General features: G+C 35.0%; 1 protein-coding gene across 1 annotated transcript; it reads left to right on the plus strand.

Moving 5' to 3' along the window:
- Positions 1-689: 689 nt before the first annotated feature.
- LOC105338037 (uncharacterized) lies at positions 690-11,358 on the plus strand. The gene is made up of 25 exons (XM_066088238.1): positions 690-1,058; positions 1,284-1,415; positions 1,532-1,589; positions 2,001-2,088; positions 2,322-2,440; positions 2,670-2,759; positions 2,963-3,011; positions 3,170-3,234; positions 3,328-3,408; positions 3,504-3,580; positions 4,462-4,515; positions 4,666-4,715; positions 4,800-5,134; positions 7,862-8,109; positions 8,606-8,660; positions 8,772-8,859; positions 9,088-9,197; positions 9,271-9,348; positions 9,447-9,495; positions 9,845-9,909; positions 9,999-10,079; positions 10,182-10,258; positions 10,374-10,427; positions 10,556-10,605; positions 11,126-11,358. The coding sequence occupies exons 1-25, from the start codon at positions 1,056-1,058 to the stop codon at positions 11,316-11,318; spliced, it is 2,349 nt and encodes a 782-aa protein (XP_065944310.1). The 5' UTR covers positions 690-1,055; the 3' UTR covers positions 11,319-11,358.
- The last annotated feature ends 10,956 nt before the right edge of the window (positions 11,359-22,314 follow it).

Raw genomic sequence — 22,314 nt, forward strand, 5'->3', positions numbered from 1 at the left:
CTTGCGCAGTAAAGCATCATCGCTTTTAGTAATAATAAAAAATACCTGCGCGGTATATGCTCGGCTATTCCGTCTTCCGAGATCAAAAATCTGCATTCATGACATCAATTTTAACAATTTTTGGTGAAAAATCATTCTTTGAATATTATAAGGTAATCAAGTATACGTTCGTGCATGATCAAATCTATCATAAAGCCCGATGGGCTTCACTGGATTTGATCACGTCCCGACCGTATTTAATCACCTCATAATACTCGAAGAAAGATTTCTTATTGCTTAATTAATTAAGGCAATTTTCCCAATTTGTATGAATGATGGACGACGTTGTTAGTGTTAGGTCCTTGATAAAAGCGATGAACGAGTATACAACTCTCCTTTGAGACAGTCGGAGACTCCGGAGTCTCTCTCCCTTACACTCAACAGTCCATGAAAAGAGTTTTCCTGGGTCCCGTGAAAAGAGGAAATAAATAAAAGTAAAAAGTCTAATTTTTAAATTTTTAATTAAATCTCTGCTTTAGTAGTAAATGATAGGATAATGTATACCTATAGTTGCCAATAATATTGATAATATGTGCAGTATATAGATATATTAGGATTGTGCAGTGTTACGTGAGGACAGGCAGGCATTGCGTCCTTATATATACATGTAGCTGTTGGCGTTATCAGAAGTGGTGACGCATCTGTTACTGCTCTATGGATAGAATAAAAAAAAATCGATCGGTCCAGGAATTCTGCGACTCTAGAGGGCGCTGAGCATCCCCAAACCTAAACAAAAAATCGATATTCCAGTGAAAGCAGAGAGACTATTGGAAATCCGAGCATCAATTTAACGCGTAGGAGTCAAGCTAAGGAATTGTCGCTATAGAAACGCAAATACGTCAATTTTATGTTAATTTTTCGTTGTTTTCTCCATATGTGTTGCTAGTTCTCATTAAGAGGAAACGCCACTGTAGAGGGTTGTATTTTTGTATTTCACTTATATAGAGTGTAAACAAGCCTGGCCTCGGGCGCTATCTGTGAGGCCGACATTTACATCACGACAGGACTGCGATAAGATGGTAAGAACATATTATTGTCCAATTTATTTATATTGTGTTTACTTTTTTTCTTTATCTCGATGTACATAGAATCTTGTAATAGATCTGAGTGTATAGGATATATCATAGTTATGTTTTAGAGTGACGATTTCAATCAATCACAAATTTATGAATGGAAATGCATGTTCATATTGACAAATTAGCTGTACTGTCTCGTGTACTAAAACATGGCGTCATTGTTTTCAGGGACGAATGGCCACTAGGGCCATGATTAAATTAACGTTGTGCGTGGGGATAATCCTCACGGTCAGGGGTGCCCCCCAGAGGAGGGACACCTCAAAAATCCCCCTTAAAATGCCTCAAGTCTCACCGAAAGTGGTACGTGTTGCTATCTATGGTTAATTGCTATCTTATGTCAAGCTGTTTTTATGTGATTATTTGTACATGTATTCATAAATTCACAATTGTTGATCTATTATTTTCTCTTTTCCTAGAAAGATACGTATCTTTGCCACGCAATAGAGACTAGTCAAAAGAACCCAACATATATCAGTACGTATATAAGTAAAGTACATGTACAGTAGTTAGATTTCAGTAGTATTCAAGCAATGTCCGGGTTTTATGTCCGTAAAGTTAATACTAATAAGTACCAGTACTTGATGTTTAATACTTATACATGTAACTTGCTGCCTACAAAGATTTTACTTTTAACAAAGCAAGTACGGTTTTCTGATGCTAAAATGTGCTCTAGTTCATGTTTATCTGACATCTCAAAAAGTGTGATGACATGTATATTTTTTCTAATAATTGATGAAATTGAAGTCTATTAAGTTGAAATCAGTTCTGTTTTTCAACTTTCATCAGAGAATTTTACGAGTATGGAGTTACCTTAACACCTTAGAAACGTGATTGAACAAAGAATTAAGAACTTGACTGTCACATGTATTTTTGTTTTTTATTTAGCCGGGTTTGAACCAGATGCCAATAAAGACATAGCACATCACATACTGATCTACGGATGCACGACCCCCGGGAGTCGGGATAGCGTGTGGTAAGGCGAGGACTAAGGTTCAAAATTGTGTATCTAAAAAATAGATACTTCATTTAGAAAAGCTCCATTTTGTGCATGTATGCTGTGTCTTCTACAGGCCAAGGCAAAATGGAGTAATCTAAGGGATGGCTATTACATTTATAATGATATCCCTTTTTAATCTGTATATCAAAATACTCTGGACTGGGACAAAATGAAAACAAAACTGAGCTCATATCTTGAATATTTCACAGGAATTGTGGGGAAATGTCTCATACTACAGAAGAATATTCAACTGCAGGGGTATGTGGGAGCGGATCTCAAATTGTGTATGCTTGGGCAATGGATGCGCCTAGTCTCACATTGCCGAAAGGTAAGGCATAGCTATTTATATAATGTTCACACTGACATTTCATGGCTTTTCATTTTTTGCTATTACATGTATACCCTAATATTAATGGAAAAAACACAGGTTGAGCCAGAAATTCAAACACTGTACCGATTGATGAACTGTAAAAACAAAGATGATTTTGTGATACATGTATATCCATGTCGCATGCACCTATGATTCGTTTGCTATAGTAATATGATCTATGCTACAGATGTGGGCTTCAAAGTTGGCGGCGACTCGGATATCAAGTATTTAGTCCTGCAGGTCCATTACAAGAATGTGGACAATTTCCTTCCGCCCAGTAAGTACTGTATGGACACTAGTCAGAAATACTGTCAACCACACCCAGAAATAGTACTTAATGAAAAATACAAGTACTGTACATTGAATACAAAATAGTCCAATCAGTTTATTAAATTATATAACGAATCATATCACACACGTGTAAAGTTTAGCTGTGAGTTAGAAGCAGACGATTATAATGCTCCGTGATCTTTGTTTCAGAGAATGAGAAGGACAGTTCTGGTGTGACCCTCCTAACTACCAGCACCCCGTGAGTACCCCCCCCCCCCAAAAAAAAAAAACCCACCCCACCCACCAAAAAAAAATTACCAGTCACATATAACTGGACTTCCCATTACCAAAAAGTTACTTTTCGGTTCTTAATATCACAAATGTCAACCATTTTAATTATGTTTTTTTTTTATTTAGGATGCCACGCTCAGCCGGTGTGTACCTACTGGGGACCGGCGGAAGTATCCCCCCGAAATCTGTGGGTGAGTGTAGCCAGAACCCCCCTCTGACACTTTTTTTATGATAGGTACTTATAAGTTTAAGAATTCTGACTGGATTTTATTTGTGTGTGGTAGAGTACATGGAGACTGCCTGTGAACTGCGCGAGGACAGCGTGATGCACCCCTTCGCCTTCCGAACACACGCCCACACACACGGTAAGTTAAACAGGTGTAATATAATGATAGTTTTTTCATTGTTACATATGAATACATATATACGGAAATCTGACGGGATATTGTTGGTGATTTAGGTGAAGTGACCGCCGGATATCGTATCAGAGACGGGAAATGGACAGAAATCGGCAGAATGAGCCCCCACAAACCACAGGTAAGGCAACTAGTACAAGTACTAGTAATCACTCTGATCTATGTCACAAACTTATAACAGCTGTATTAACTGAGCGATCTTTTAGTTGTTTTGTAATGGAAGGAGGCGGTCGTGTGTCTTGATATAGGCAGGATCGCATGATCAAAAACATATTTAATGTAAAAATTGCACAACTTCATTTACACACTGTCCCTTGATTTCGTGTTTCAAAAATAGTAATGTTAACCCTCGCATGCCCAGGTTGACTTAAATAGCTTCAGCAATGTCACATTTACTTGCATGAAAAAAAGTGAACCACACACGTGTGTTTTGTGCGTTTATATGAACTCACATTCTTCAAAATACATGTACCCAAACTGAAAAATTTGAATACTGCGTGGTCTTTAAGCTCATATTTTCGGACCGGGTGTAGTAAAAATCCTTTACAATCCTTAATGCTTATCAAACTGACGATCTATCAATTGATCGTTTTCATCATGCCCACTTTTTAATTAAGGATACAGCATTAAATCTAAAATTATTCTTTAAATTTATTAGATACATTTATTTGTCAAGATCACTGTATTATTGCATTGTGTATAGATTTGGTACGTAGTTTCATGTGGGTGTCGCCGACTCCCTCCTTTTCTCAAAGAAATTGTCTTTAGAAAATAAAGCGACACACAAATTACACTTTTTGTTGGGTCCCTCACTGTACAGTAGAACTATAATAGCTCTGCGGTCCGTTAACCCGAATTTCCCGTAGAGCTACAGTTCTGCACCTAAAGTATAGCCACTCACTTTGACAAACGACGATACTGCTTCTTATTTTTTTATGCTTTTTTTTTCAAAATCAGATTTAGCAAATAATGAGCCTTACTTCATTGCAATCTTTATTACAGATGTTTTACAACGTCACGAGTCCTGGTATAGAGGTCCGCCAGGGAGACATTTTGGTGAGTGATCGAGACCGAGGCTGTGTGATTCATAGCGAAGCCGAGTTAGACCAGACTGGTCTTTGACTTTCATAATTACGGTATAATCAATTCATAACTGTTGACGTGACTCTGAGATGAATGAATGTAAATAGAGTTTGTCTTTTGTAGGCTGCTAGATGCACAATGAAAAATGATGAGTCAAGAACCATCCAGATTGGGTAAGAAAACAGTCTGATAAAATAGATGAATAAAAAGGACACTGCTCAATGCTATATTTAGCGTCAACTCATTTTCTCTTCCAGAGCTACCCAGAACGACGAGATGTGTAATTTCTACATCATGTATTTTGTGGACGGAACACGAACCGCTGTAAACCACAACTGTTTCACGGCAGGACCGCCATACTATTACTGGGACAACTCGCCGCTCAAACACAAGATGAATCTCAAAGACGCCCCGCAAACAGCCAGTCTAATCCCAGACAAAAATGTCTACCTCAAGATCTCATCTCCCTCACATCCGGGTATTTCGCAAAAGGATGTGACGTTGGATGAGAACTTACAAGACCGTCGCCTGGCACGTCTGCTGGACTACCTTAATAATGCGTATGGCGATCCCGACTACTATCCACCATTGTAGACACCACGTGTCTTCTCTGTTTACGGGGCTCACTAAAGGGACTACTATTTTTATTTCTTCTTTATTTTTAAGAATGGGACAAAGAATACACACTATATATCTTCCACTTTCTTAATGACGTTCGGCTCAGCACAGTCGGTTAAGCGCACGCATGCGTATGACCCCCCATGGGTTTAGAAATGTCTGGTTGTTTTATCTTTTATCTTCATATTTACAAAATTTTAGTAATGCTTTTTATGCCAGATCTTGCAAAGTGCTGAAAATTTTAATGGATGATTTTACATTTTAAAACTTAAGCCACAGTTTTGCTCTTACTAATCTATTGTGTCCCATTCGTCCTAAAGTATACATCCTAAAAAAAGGTCAATTCTGTCTCAGTAAGGATTTTTATTTTAAAACGAATTTGACATATATAAAATTTACTGCTTTTTTAGCGACAAGTGTTCATTTTATTTTGATGTTCAAATGCATATTCAAGGGTCAAGTTGGTATTGTTTGTTATTACAATGTTTATTTCAATGTTGGATATGTTTAAATGTTTTAAATAAAGTTTTCAAAAACTGCACTGTGAGATGCCTACAAAAGATATTGAATATTACGTTTGATAAAGAATGAAAAAGAAATCCGTTTGAGAAAAGATAAAAAATTCTAAATAACGGTTATCGAAATAAACTATTACAAATGTGCAACTTGTAAGAATCGAACTTAATGTTTCAAAACATAATTCAAGGGAAACAACTTGTATGTCATCAAAACATGTATGTCCTGTTGTATCGTATGTAAGTTAACTTATAACATACAGTACATTTAATAATGTTTTCTACACACAAATGACAAATGGTCTGGGTTTTAGAAAATCATATCGCATAATTGATTGAAAAAAAACTGAACTTCATTTATTGTACAACGATTGATAAGCAAGTTCTTCAACTTATATTAATCTCTCGTTGGCACGGATGTTAGCGCGAGGGGGTCATTGGTGTGGGAAGAAGCCGGAGTACCCGGAGAGGACCACGTGCCCAAGCGGGCGACCGCCATACCCTGTCACATACAAGCATAATAGATTAAAAGGGTTAAAAATATACAAGAGGCCAATAGGCCTTAACGGTCACCTGAGTAGCATATAACTTATACATAAACTTGTCGAGGAGTCTCATATATTCATTTAATTGGGTTTCATTCTGGAGTTGAAAAATTATAAATTTGTAATGACGACCACCTCCCTGTCTGAAATCTTGAACTATGAAACCTATAATTTTGGCGAAAAACTAAAAGATCTGGTCTACAAAATCATGAATTCAGTTTTCCTTTCAGGTGTGTGGGAGTAAAGAAGAAAAATTTTAAACATTATATGCATTAACACCTATGCATCCAATTTGGCCCTGCCCTAGAGTCAAAACCCATACTCCAGGGGACATGACATTTAAAATTTTAGTAGAGGACTTCCTGGTAAACATAACTATGAAGTCAGCTTTTCATACAGATGTGTGAGAAGAGAGAAGAAGATTTTAAAACATTATATGCATTAACACTATATTGTCATATTGCCCCCCCCCCCCCCCCCCCCATGTCCTGAACCCCTAACACAGGGGCCATGAATTTCATAATTTTGGTAGAGGGCTTCATGGACATCATAATCATGCATTTAGTATTTTTTACAAATATATATGGGAGTAGAGAAGAAGATTCTCTAAGATTTAATACATTTTTACTATAGGCCATATTGGCCCCGCCCTAGAGCCAGAACCCCTGACCCAGGGGCCATGAATTTCAAAATTTTGGTAGAGGGCTCCATGGACATCATAACTGTGCAACCTTTTTTTTCTCACATGTGTGGGAGTAGAGAAGAAGATTTTTAGAAAACTTGGCTTTTTATTGCATATTTGGCCCCACCTGTGGCGCCCCAGGGGTGGTAGAGCCATGAATTTCATAATTTAGATTTCTCTTACATGTACCATAGAGATGCCTCACACCAAAAATGGTAACAATTAGCTTTGTAGTTTTTAAGAAGAAGTTACAAATATAAAATTGTTAACGGACGACGCACGACGACGGACGAAAACGGATAGCAATAGGTCACCTGAGTTTACTCAGGTGACCCATTAAAACATACGATACGTGTAAAGTAATCATTGTAACTTACGAAAATCTTAAAAGACAAAATTAAAAATACTTACAAAGTAGTATTTACTTAAAGAGGAATGCTTGCATACATATTTACGTATATGGTCTAAATTCTAAACTAATGTTCGGAGTTGGCTTGACTTGATTACACTGTATGCCATACCATGAACATTGCAGGATTGCTTATATTATTTTACATTTAAAATAATCCCTCTAACTACCGATGCGTATCGATAATTTATGAGTTTCTAAATTTCAAATCAAAAAGTAAAAGCATTGAAACGTTAACGATAGACCACTACACCATCCGACAATATCAAGGTTAATTCATAATTGCTTGCGGAACAAGAAGTAATCAGCTTCGCGTCGGTTGACAATTGTTGTCTCGGGGTGTCAATTTCAACAGTTACCCTCCCAAACAGGCACTATTGATATAATGCATCCTTTTCTGCTCGTCGACAATTATTACATGATGGTCACTGCCGCACTACAGGGCCCATAGGTGCTCAATTTTGACCCGAATCTCACTTTCAAAGAGTTACTTAATAACTTTATAGTTGCCTGGGTTTTGTGGTTGACACCCTGTACCAGTGACACAGAGTTGTTGCACGTTGCACGTTTACAGACGTGACGTTTGACAAAGTGCGGGGTTCGGTTTTCAGTCCGAATCAAACTACTCTTATCTTTTTTCCTTCTTATGACTTCCTTCATGATAACGAAATGGCACACCGAGGTATAATACCACTGCTGACTATAAGTCTGATTTCTATACCGTGTCAAGCGAAATCTATAAAAAATACCGATGTCTTCACAAAATCCATACGTATGCCAAATGTCCGACCTCAAAAAGTAAGTAAGAGTAAATGTTGTCGTCATGAGCTATGTAAATAAACATTCCAGTCTTTGGAACCAGCACTTATTACTTTGGATATAACTTTGGTAGCGAAAGGTCTCTCTGTTCTAATGGAGCGTTTCCTTTCATCCGTTCCCGTTGATAAATCGTCACGTGAGAGAAACTCTTTTATAGTTCTATTTTAATTCAGAATTTGAAATACAATATTCATCTCCACGTTTTATCTGTAGTAGACACCATAATGTGTATACAAACGCAGATGAAATAAGAGAAACAAAGAAAAACTGATAAGACTACATGTGGAGTGTTTTTAAAAATGAATTCTAAATAAGTTTGTTAAGGAATAAAATTTATACGTGTACATATAAACAACTGTAGTCAGGGTATTCTATACATGTATTTTACTCCTCGTTACTTTTCTCATACAATATTTGATTCGAATTGATTCTATGGAATGCGATGTAACAAATGGCTCTTTTGTCTTTAAAATAGGCTGACGCCCTTGTATGCCATGGTGTTAAGCTAGATGAAAGAGAGGCGTATATATGTGAGTCTTTCCCAGCTCTCTCTCTCTCTCTCTCTCTCTCTCTCTCTCTCTCTCTCTCTCTCTCTCATATTGATAAAGAAAAGTCGTCCATTGAATAACTGTGTCTTTCAGTAAAGTATGAGCCCCACGCCTCAAAACAAGTAGCTCATCACATGATGGTGTATGGGTGTGGTCATCCGGGCTCCACGGAGGACTCATGGTACGTAATCCCCTAGAACCTTAACCCTAGGGTATTCTGTCATCTCAAATAGATGTACAGCATTATGCAAGCACATCATTTGGATACTTAAGACAGTGGTATTAAAATGAGTGAAAAAATATCAATTCGTGAAATAAGTTCCATATCCAGAAAAAATGAAGTAGGTTTTAAAATACTTGATAATCGAAAATTGCATTGCATTCACATTTATAAACACGCTTAAATCAGGGAGTGTGGAGAGATGGACGACAGGTCCGATGACTCGGTATGCCAAGATGGCCAACGAGAAATCGTGTACGCATGGGCAATGGACGCAGATTCACGCGCACTTCCGGAAGGTGAGTAAATTTTCGAATTATAGTGATGGTCTACTGAACGTCACAGATGGCTATTCGTAGAGTTATTTTGTAGGTGTTGGTTTCCGCGTGGGCGGAAGTACAAAAATTAAATACCTGGTCATTCAGCTCCACTATAAAGGTGCATTTGAGGGTAAGTATTCCATATATACATTTATCATCATTAATTTTGCATTCTGCAGTATCAATTCATGATAAACTTTGTTAAAGATTTTATTCAATCGTTTTAAGATTCTAAATTTGATGACTCTGGAGTTACGCTGACCATGACTTACACCCGGTGAGATTAATTTTCAATTCGAATCATATACTTTTATGTTCATGATACATTTGGGATGTTGATGATTTATTTATGATGTTGATAATATATTTAGGATGTTGATGATTTATTTAGAATGTTGATGAGATATTTAGGATGTTGATGATTTATTTTGAATGTTGATGATTTATTGTGATATCTGGAAATGTGGTTTTTGTTACAGTTTGAGAGATGACGGTGTTTCATGATACCTTTTGAAACCCGAAATCTATCCAACAATGTTTGTTTTCATGTATCTTTAAAGACACAATGCTCTGTAATCTGAATAGATTGACTACATGTATATAGTTGATTTACCATTACATAACAGCCAGCCTTTGCAAGCCGGATTTTACGTTTTGGGTAATTACGGATACATACCACCCATGATACAGAGTAAGTACCTGCCGTAATTATTATACACCTGTATATTATTAAGAAAAATCTATGATTTACGTAGCGTTAAACATCTTGTATTGTTGCAGATTTTCACATGGAGTCGGTATGTCAGTATACCAACTACACTATTCACCCGATAGGATTCAGGACACATTCCCATAATTTAGGTTGTTTTACACACACTGTATAGTCAGAAAAACGTTAATACTGTTCATTGCAAAGCCTCATGGGTAATAATTTAAATCTAAAACAAATACGATTGGTTGTAGGTGTAGTGACGTCAGCATACCGGATACGCGATGGCAGATGGACGGAGATCGGACGGATGTCCCCCCAGCTTCCTCAGGTGCGAGTGTACTCAACAAAAATCAACCAAGAGTACGGTTAAACTCTAAGTGACGGTAAAGTTAACGAATCATCTAAGACATATTAACAAGAGTCCGTTTTTTTTTTCAATACAGGCTTTTTATGATGTGTACGCCCCGGGGATTGACATTCGCAAAGGAGACTTGCTGGTACCGAACTTGTACATATTTTCATGCTTTGCATTGGCTATAGGTTATCCCTCTTTGCACAAAGAATGAAAGTTTTCAAAGGCTATCTGTTACTTTCATATGAACTACAGCTATGCAATGTTTTACAGGCGGCAAGATGTACGATGAGCAGTGACAGAACGTTCCCCACAAAGATCGGGTAAGTAAATTGTATGCATCGTATCATACAATGGGTAAGATATGAAAATCATACACTAAGGTAGCTATAAGTAAGTGGTGTTTATTATACTAAGACCGGATAAGTTGTGTCTCGATGCTTAAATCGGGTATATTCATACTTTAGGATCGGGTACGTTTTGTCAGGCATACGTTAAAATCAGGATATTCTATAGTTATACGTTTAGATGGGGGTACCTTGCGTGTTTCAAACCGAGCCGAATCTTTGCGAATACAATAAAACTTTACCCCCCCCCCCCCCCCCCCACCACCACCACCAATTGCCTGGTAGGCACTGTTAGAGATTGCTAGGAGTTGTCATTATAAAAAAAATGGTGGTAACACACGACAAAGTTTTATTCAACCTCTGTAATATTTGTACACTCTTGCAAGAATAGTGACCGTAGTCACGTGACCACAGTCACATTTCATGCAGTCAACTGTAAATTCTGTAACCTTTCCGTACATTGGAATTAAATATATAATTTCATTTTTTACATTAGCGCCACCAATAAAGACGAGATGTGCAACTTTTACATTCTCTACTCAACGGACAACACCAACACGCTGGACGTCCAATACTGTTTCCGGGATGCGCAAACGTTTCACTGGGCAGATTACCTCACCTCGATACCCCAGAATGCCAGCAGCACTGACGGATTACCAGTTTTCACACGAGAAGACCCGTATGCTTGACTCACCTTGACACAATAAACATTAGATAATGCATCACTGATTGTTTTTTTTTCTTTTCTGTTTCCTACCTAGACGATTTATTTAACAGTGCTACTTGTTTGCATGTTGGATTGGTCATAGAACCTGAAGAACTGAGAGGTTCACAGGATGTTTCACATCAGAATCTTCTAGGACTTTGCGTTAGGTCACGTTCTGCACGAAACATACAATGTTTTTGCATTTCTAGACATCCTATTATGCCAGGTTGCATTCAATTCTTAAAGGTGCAATAAAGCAGCACACGTTGAAATAAGACACCTCAAAATTGAGCTCATTACCCAAGCTGTGTCTCATTCTTAATTTGATGAAACAATGTGAACAGTTGACATAGCCATTTAGGACTTTATTTCGTGGATATGATTGAATAGTGATATTGCAAGTGATCAAAGATTAAAAAATCTTAAACTTTTAATGAAATGATATTATAAAATTAACATATATTGGACGGAAAATTCAGTGTTTTATTTTGATTAATAAAACAATAAAATAGATAAATTTAGATTTAGAATTTACTATAATGTCTTTCAAACTTAGAGCAATCAATGACTGCAGATAGTTTTGCCGTATCTTTGGACCCTTCTCCATAACTTCATCGGGAATATTTAGAATTAGTATTATTCATGTAAAACAGAAAACCCACAAATGCAAACGCTCCGACGAGCTTGGGATTTCGCGTAATATTGGAAACCACTTAATCGTGATTTCAAGTTCAAACACCGGTTAGAGACTTTTTAACACTGCCACAAAGCAGCACTGGCCCCTGGAGAGGAGCCGTCGTGAGGTCCTTGGAATATTCAATCAAAAGCCTGGCCGCACCATGCACTACCCAGCTCGCCAGGACTGTCAATAATGACCAGCGAGTAAAAGAGAAGAACTGTACAAAACGTGACATCTATTGGTGTCAATAGACCTGCCCCGTTGACCAGGCAATCTGAGAAGATCGCGAAATGTACATTTTCTCAAAAAGGCAAGCATTTTCATTTCGGTGGATGAACATTTTTCTTCGTTGAATTTTTTTTCTTCTAGAGCATATCTAGATTGAAATGGCATAAATAAACCATTAAAAGTTAGATGATATTATAATTTTGATGGTTTTTCTTCTCAGGCTAGAAGGAATAGAAATAAACAAAACTACCTTGGTATGCTGTTTGAAATCATAAATCATTTTGACAGAATAATTTGTTTGTGTGCTTTAATACTTATAATTGCTGCACACGAATGAATGTCTTGAATGTTTATTTCATTCAAACCATTTCAATGGTACATGAGATACAAAAAACAGAAATATTTACAAATGTACAAATGCACGAAATGAGCAGGCTTGGCCGATAGTGTGCAAATCCATGGACATTAAAAGAATATCGAATTTTACATGTATATTGTTCTAAGAGAAAAGAAGTATCCGCATAGCGCTTCTTAATAAGCTGTATTAATATAATTAAATTAAATTTGTTCTTGTAATATATGTATAAAAAAAACCCACACTTGAATATAATCTTTTTTACAATATTGTTTGGTCGGTTATTTTTAAAGAATATAAAAAAGCATTGCCTTTTCGTAATGATTTCTAGTGCGTTTCAGTGCTTTAAACTTGTGTTAAAGATATTTTGGAATAGCTATGCTTGTTTAAAATATACTTCTTAGTGAATTTATGAGTGGAGAATAGGAAATCTAATAGAACGTGCGACGTAGTCTTTGCTATAATTAGCCAGAATGGACGGTCTTGCCTACAGGAACAATTCTTTCATTAATCGTGGAAATTAGTTTCAAAGTGTTATAGAATGCCCGCGTTTGTCTGAGTTCTTGATTTTATCGACGGGACGTAATTTTTCAGTCGAAATTATTTTGGGACTTGGAACCTCACTCTTGATTGAACTTAGCAAGACAACAGAATGATTGTGATGTAGTTTTTGGTACGTTTTTATCGCTCTTTTGGGTTAATTCGTACTGAAACAGGTGAAACTCATATCGAAGTTTCGTCGATTTGTGACGGAAAAAAATCCCATTGTCATATAAACTATCGTTGTTTCAGAAGCAACTCTTTGTTTTTTTTTATAGACAGAAAATTTTTGAGGCATTTTTAAGTTACAAACATATCAAATAAATTAAGCAGAGACGCGCATGTTTATGATTATTAAGCGTATAAAATCTTCAAATAGGTGATTTAAGCTGTTCCCCATTTTTCTTATTTACAAAACAGCAAAGAGAATTTTTAAAAAAAAAACAAAGATAATATATCCTCGTTGGAATTAGAAACAGATCATATGTAACCATTATTGTTTCTCGGAATTGCTCTCTACTCTTCTACCATGCAGCAATTCAGACAGACAAGCAGTCACCAATAGTGGCAATTCTTCATCCTTTGGAATCATCCCGACCGGGAGCTTCAAAGTCAAGCAATCATCTAGGTTTTAAAAAATTAATTCGAGGAGAAAAAATTGAAATTAATTATCAACAAAGGCAATTGGGGATCTTTGAATTCCATTGGGTTACGAGTGAGATATTCCACTATTCTAGTCTCTCAACATCACACTTGATAAAGTGAATCAAGCGTTACATGTCAAATGCTTCGGAGCAGGATTTGGTTTATTGCAAAGTAAATGGATTGAAAACTGCTGTTCTATCACAAAGAATTACAAATACTCTCAGCTGATTCATAGTGGGTAAAGTGCAGAAAAAGACAACCGAAAAGTTTTTTCCTAATGTTTTTGAAATGTTTTGTCTGTTACATAGAATTTCAAAGTTCCTAGTCCATGCATAGGAAAAGTTACGCATGACAAACCCATCACAGAACTTTTCCAGAGTGAAATCTGATGGCCTTTGTAGACATTGATTTCCACACATTATCAACGCGCGGGATTTATTAGGCTTCCGTCATGGTTTCCTCTAAACATCGAAGACAGTATCAATTCAGAACGAATTACTATACAACTTTTTAATCTCTTTTTTTAAACTTTCAATTTTGATCGTTACAACAAGATAAATTCGTATTTAACGTTTCACCGTAAAGCATGAAGATACCTTAATGTAAAATATATTAATCATTTTAAAACTTCAATGCCGTGTAATCTGTATATTTGTAGAATTCCATCTGCATCACTGATGAAACTTATTGTATTCATGAAAAAAAATAATGACACGCGACTTTTGAATAAATGATAACTCGTCAGACAGCTGAAATACTGGTACACGCAATACGGTTTCACATGCAAACAAGTTTATCCTGCATTTGTAAACCAGATTGCAGTGCAGTACTGCAAGTTCATTTGAGCTTCAAAAACCACGGACTGACCCCCAAATGCAATTCCTGACGGGATTAATTGTGTCACTCGGTGTACCAATGTCGACGTCTCAATAATTACGATATGTGATGGGCTCGCACCTTACTTCCCAAGGACAGGTTCATAATTAGATTTTGCAAATGACATCGATGACTAATTAAAATTCATAACAGAGATCATAAAAATATCCGTTAACAAAAGCATGACTAATGCCTCACAAATTATAGATGGAGAATGATAAAGGCGGAAAAAAAATGAAAGAAAAATGTTTTACGTTAATTTGAAAGGCTCTAGATAAAACACTTTTTCCAAGACACCGTGTACCTGTAAATTTCTGATGCTTTGACCGCCAGCAAACAACAAAAAACGCCGAAGTGTTGAATGAATAGTTTAATTTCAAAGAACTCTTAACTTATTTATAACAATCAAAGAATTCTAAACTTATCTAAAACAATTAATTTTTTTTAATTACTTATATACATGTAGGTATAATAATCGAAAAGTTCTAACTTTATCTGTAACAAAAAAAAAAATAACAATCAAGGAATTCAAAACGTAACTAACAAATTGCACTAGATAAGTTAAGAACTCTTTTATCCTAAACTTTAAATGAAACAAACCCATTGAGGGTATTTTGTTTTTGTTTAAATAACAAAGGAAAGGAGACGCATCTTTTCATCATCAACTGTAAGAATGGTGCCACGTTCTGCTGGAGGTAGATAATGGCAGGCCTTGTATTATATCCAGAAGGTACCGAGACATAGACAATATACGTAAAGCATTGAAGAAACAAATCAGTTTGCTGTATAATTAACATGTCAAGGACCGGTCTATATTTTCTGTCTGAACAGAAGTATATAAAAAACAACTAGAAGTCATTATTCAGTAAGGGAAAAAAACCCGGTCTATCGGTTGTCATTATATAAATAGTGCCTGTTTGGGAGGGTAACAGTTGAAATTGACACCCCGAGAAAACCATTGTCAACCGACGCGAAGCGGAGGTTGACAATGGTTTTCGAGGGGTGTCAATTTCAACTGTTATCCTCCCAAACAGGCACTATTTATTTTGTTATACTGAATGTCTTTTTTAAAATTTTTAAGAAAATTTTACTGCTTTTATATAGGAATAACGTGAATTCTACAGCGAACCGTACGCGCATAATTTTCGCGCATGTAACATTTTTTAATGTTACCCGTTGCCAAGTGCGTTGCTAACGCTGAGGGTAATAGTAAATATTATTAACTGCGTCTTAACCAATCAGATTTCAGTATTTAACATGAAAGTATAACAACATTATTTGTGCATCACTGTTCAATAAGATAACGTTTATGGAAAAAGCGTTTACTTGTTACTCTTTTTCACAACCAAAAACCATCAATTTGGTTGCAAAAAATCAAGTAGTTTTGCGGTAAATGATTTCTATATGCTATTTTTATAGGTGTTTTTAACCTTTTAAAACCATTTAAAAACTGCAATTACAGATTTGCTTGTAAATATTAGGGAAAGATCAACTATAATAAAAAGTGCAGCAACAATTTGTATGAATTAAAATAGATATTCATAATGGAAAAGCGATGAAAAAAGCTAATAATCATAGACCAAAAAACTTATTTTTAATTGAATGTGCATGTATTTCAGCAATAGGCATTCATTATTTCACTTGTTCAACGACACAAAAGTTTGTTTTTTTTTTCACCGGATTTTTTTAATATAAAAGGAGAGTCGCTGGTGGTTGTGTTGTTTTCTATGCCGACGTGCAGCAAATCTTAGTCACACATGTACATGTATGCATTTACATTTGGATTGTTCAAATACCAGAAGAAGTCGTCTTGATGTTTTCTGTCAAAATTTGACTACATATACTTCACATGTAGTTATTTGTTAGTGGAATGCACAATGTATCAAAATAATGGATGCAGTAAATGTAGCCTATTGAATGAAATATGTATTTATAGAAATATTTTTATTTTCATAAGAAACGTGAACTTCTCAGCTTCGGTCATTTGTTTGTATTTAGAGTCCGCTCTTAGGATTTTCAGTACCTTACTACATCTACCAATGCTCGGTATCAGAGATTTGTATGTAAAACATATTGGTTTTTAAAAAAAGAAAAATGATAAATAATCTTGATTTGCGTGTCAGTAAAGACTTGGGTAAAATAATAAATACTTCACTCTAAATTTTTTTATTTGTATTTCATAATGGATTAGGAAAGTAATGTTTTTTGTTTTTTGTTTTGTTTTTTTTTTTTGGGGGGGGGGGGTTACAGATAAACGAAGCAAAGAGAAACTAATGTTCATTCGATTCATAAATTGCTCATATGAAAATGAGAATAATGTTTGTTACGTATATATCCATTTAGGGGAGGAGAAAACCTAGTTTAATTTACATCCGACAACTTACTCTGTGTACGCTCTGGTATCGATTGCTAAGAAAGACCAGTATGTCTGCTGCACAGGATATATATAAAGTACACCCTGTTGTTTCGAGGACAGCAGTTACTTGATCTTTGTACATTAACTTAAATAATTTACAGTAGTACCCATCATAATAGAGACTGTGTAAAATGAGAAGAAAGACAAAAGATTTCAGAGACACGATAAACTCATTACAATTAACTTGTTTTTTCGGATCGATCAATTTTCTGATCATAGTTTAATGCCCCAGTTTTTAACTTTTACTTTCAAGAACAATTACTGTAATTAAATCAATCATGTTGTACTAAGAATTTCTTGGGGGGGGGGGGGGGGAGCATTGGTTATTAAGGGGACTGGATGGGCGTGGCAATTTTTGACCGAATCGATTTTCTTAAGAAGAAGAGCTCCGTATAAGGAAATGTAACTCAGTACTCAAATTGAAAAGCTTAAATGAAGATTTATGGAATTTTCCTTCACTAACTAAGAGGTCGTAGTTAAACATATTTTTAAAATGATGGGTAGACCAAGCTCCCTGACTTGATGAGGTAGTGGCCAACGAATTGATTTTAACGCCAACTCCTTGTCAAAACTAAGAGAGAAAAAATGAGTTTCATACAACAATTTCAATTTTTTCTGTGTTAACATGTATGTACATTGATATTTAACTTGATTTCTTATTTAAAAAATTATTCTCACAAATGTTTGTATTGTTTTATACCCAGTAAGACAGTTTATATTTTCATATGAACAACAATAATTTTGTTAAGAAATGTAGTAAAAATTACAGAGTTTATGTAAATATTTGATAGAAAATCCCAAAGCGGTGATTCCGGAAAGCCATGACATGGAGGCTTCAATATGTGATTGCAAGGTCCTCCTAATCTGAATATAGAATCCCTATTTACATTTAAATGAAAGAATTGCTATGGATTTGATGCCATTTGATTGTATGCACTGATTTAAAGAGAAGCGTGCGATATAATCAAGGACTGTTATGTTGCAACTCATTAGCAGAAAATTGTGGCATTCAAGGAAATTATCCAGACACTAATTTCGTAAATTTTGCAAATTATTAAACTGGGAAATGTTCAAACAAACAAATTATGTAGAATCGAATGCACAAAAATCAGAGAGAGAGAGAGAGAGAGAGAGAGAGAGAGAGAGAGAGAGAGAGAGAGAGAGAGAGAGAGAGAGAGAGAGAGAGGAATTTTCAGCTTTTTGTTTGAACTAATTTCTTGTAAATATGAAAGTACAAGTTGCTGTCCTTTAAAAATGGACTACAATACGTGGACCATTTGCAAGTGTTTCCAACGAAAACGTGAAAGCCTTAAGATTATCAGAGATTCATATCCGACTCTAGCCGCCTACTTTTAACCACTAAATTTGTACGTTGTATCACGTATAGTCCTGACTTTTTATCTCAGAGTTTAAAGGGTTCATACTTCTAAAATAATTATGATCTATATTAATGAAGATTGCATGTATAGTATTAGGCGAATTCTACTATTTGCGCACACATTATGCTTTGCACCACTTTGCACTTTGTTAATTATGCAGTGACAGCTTTGTGCAAATTAATTTCATATTTGGATGCATTATTTTGAGATTTTAACTTTTACACAGTGACATAATTATTCAATCGTCTATTATATACAGTCACATTATTATTCAATCATACTTAAATGCATAAAAATTTTTAATCGAGAAGTACTCTAGCCTCGCCTTCTGTAAAAGTAAAGTTAAGCTACAACAAAACATTGCAAATTATGCTATAACATTTATTTATTTCATAATACTGACAGCTCATATCACATGCCGATCATTTTTTTTAAAAAAGGAATACTTTGTTTTTGTACTGTTTACCGACAACTTTACAATTACAGCGCCTTTGAACTTATGTGTGCATATGGCACGGAATCCCGATCCCGATTCAGATAAACGTGTGCTAGCCTAGTTCCCTGAGCTACCCATTACGCACAGGAATCAGGCTAGCTCATGCGCAGGCTGAATTTTCCCCACAGCAACCGGTTTAACCACACTTATATATTTTCTGCGTGGACCCCAGGGTCCACGCAATAAATCATGTCACGGGCAAACTGGGTATTAACTAATGCTTGTACATGTATATGTTTGAACTATAAGTTTTCCAATAAACTATAAGATTAAAACTGTATGTAAAAAGTTTCAGATATCAAATATCGAAATTATTGGAATCAAATAAATGTTATCTTATATGTAAAACAAGAGGGTGTCGTCAATTTAATGCAGGATTAGAAAGAAGCACACTTAAAAACAATTACGATCAAAACAAAGCCTTGGAATTTGTATATTTTGAACGTGTCTTTATTTACATGGCGTTAATAAAGATCACTTATAAAAAAAACTTCGTCTGAAATTAAAAAAAATACCTTATCGTATTTACAACAAAAGATGAATGTTGGAAGTTCCAAAATTAAAGTTGGAAAAATCAACTTTAAAAGTTGAATATTCAAAGATTAAAGTTGGAAAAATGCACGTCTAATTAAGTTGAAAATTCCGAGTTGGAAATTACAACTTTAAAGTTGGAAAAATCAACTTTAGAATTTGAAATCCAACTTTATGTTGGAAATTCTGAGATTAAAGTTGGAATTTAAAAAAAATTCCAAACAGGCACTTAAATACGCTTCCGTAAAATCAAACTCGCTGATACCCCTAGCGTTTAGGTCAAGGGTAGAGCAGGTGTTCCTATGGTTAACAATTCAGGAAATTCAAACCCCATCCAATTTTTAAATACGTTGTATGTTTTTTAAAAACCCCCTTTATTAGTTTTATTGTTTTTTTATAGGTTGTCAACATGAGATACTAGGTTACGTTATAAGAATTGTCTTATCCCCTTGATATACATGTACCAATTACTGAACATATTGTCTAATAAAATACTAGTATTAAAACGTAGATTTTATTAGTTGATGTTTCTCGTGTATTTTAAACACAAAAACATTAGATTTCAACAAAAGAAAATTTATTTGTTTATATTTGCGTAATGTAATGAGTACGAGGTTATATTGTTTGTATTTATGGAATCATCTAAATCAACGATTTTTTTTAAATATATGCGGTATTTGAGACCATATACCGGTACATACGTTGTTAAAAAAGAGCAATTATTTTGACGCTTGCGTCAATATGTTTTTGTTCTTTCTCAGTATTCATTGATACATGTAGCTAGTCACTAGCTAGTTCAATTTTTATAGAATATGAAATTTCGTTCTTTATTTTTTAATGATTTCACTATGAATTTTGCACATTGCCTAAAATGGACTTTTCAACAGTTCAATAGTTGCTTTGCATCGCTTGGCAATTTCTTGAAAAATTGATGTTTCAAATGACGTATATTTCTGGGGCACATGCGGGGTTTGCATGAAATAAAACCTTCAATGTCTAAACTTTTGCAGCTTTTTAATGTTGAAAATGTAAAAGAACTATGTAATTTGGGTAAATTTATTCACTTTAGTTTGAAAATAAGACAAGATTTACTTAATGCAAATTAGATGTTGATATTATATGTACACTTAAGCTGCAGGTCTGTAGCTCCCGGTCTGAAAAAATTCGGATGGGCGACCTGTTGATGGTGTTTAAAAGAATACCAGAGGCAAGTGAAGAGACGATAACTGTAGTAAAATGTCCGAGGAATATTTTGGAAACAAATATTTGTACAGAATGTGTTTGGAAATAAGGTTAATCAGTCCAAAACTAGCGCAATTTTTTGTGCGCCGTAAATTGCAGATTTTTACTATGGGAGGCCCTGTAGCTCCCAGGTCGTCCATACGAATTTTTTCAGACCGGGAGCTACAGACCTGCAGCTGATGTACACTTCTGCCACATTCTTCTAATAACCTACCTTTACGTGTATATTGTTTATATTTATTGTAGTGTTAGCTGTGCAGCTTACGGATGATAAAGAACTGAACTGAACTGACCATGAGAGATATAATCTAAAAATATCAAAAAATTTTAATTGTACGGACAATAATGGAAAATAATATATTTTTTTTTTTATTAAGTATCGTTCTTTGATTTTTACGGGGATGGTCATTACAGTTGTTACGTAATCAATTACATCAAAAAGCCCTTTGGTCTTTGTAATGGATTTGATTACATATACCTGACTGTAACGATCACCCCATAAATGAATGATTTTTTATTCGTTGATTTGATTTGAACATATTTTTATTGTACAAAATACAATTGGGATTGGGCACAAGTTCTATAACTTAGACCGCCCTCTCCCAATACAAAGATATGATACAAAATATGTGTACACAACATAAATAAAGGTTAGTGGATATAATGGACGTATACATAAATGCAATTGACATGTATATAGTAAACAACGGTGTACTAGTAGTTATAAGATCAGTTAAATCTTTCAGTATTTTTGATAAAATTATAAACTAATGTAAATAAATGCTTGTTTTCATTGTCACTTATTGAACTGTCACCCCAAAGTAAAACATGAGTATTGACAATGTTAAGATTTACAATTTGAAAAACGTCATTAAATAGAACATTTCTAGCATCTTTATATTTATTACATGTGAAAAAATAATGGTAAGTATCTTCGAGCTTACCACACGAACAGAGTGGACTGTTGATAATATTACATCGAAATAAATCATTATTTAGTGCACAATTGTGACGAAGTTTAGTGTGAATGATATTCAAAAATCTATCCCCATATGTAAAAAAATTAGGTCTAGTTCTACATGTAAGTACATTTTCATTTTTGACAGAAACATGTATTTTTTCCTTAAAAATGCGAACAGAGTCGCTTCCACGGACATCCGTTGAAAGCGCATTCCATTCATCAACAACAGTAGGAACAAACGAAGATTTATACAATTCCAAACGACATTTTGGTATAATGTAATTATGTGCATTTCTGGTAGAATAGTTAGATACATTAGCACGCTTATTTGGAAAAATATCCATTACATAACTGGGTAAAAGGTTTCGGTCAATTTTATACATTGTTTTTAGCCTGGATATTTTCCTTCTACTATAAAGCGTTTCCCACCCTGTTTCAAAGTAAAGAGATTCCCGAGATGCAAAAATAGGTAAACCTGTAACAATTCTTGCTGCAATCAATTGTATTTTTTCTAATTTGTCTGAATCATTAATAGAACAACCGCCCCATACATCAGATGCATATTCTAACTGATGCCTTATAAATGAAGTATATAATAGTGACAGTGATTTTCTATTAAGTTTAAATTTAA

Source organism: Magallana gigas, chromosome 6 (genome assembly GCF_963853765.1).
Source record: "Magallana gigas chromosome 6, xbMagGiga1.1, whole genome shotgun sequence".
Taxonomy (NCBI): domain Eukaryota; kingdom Metazoa; phylum Mollusca; class Bivalvia; order Ostreida; family Ostreidae; genus Magallana; species Magallana gigas.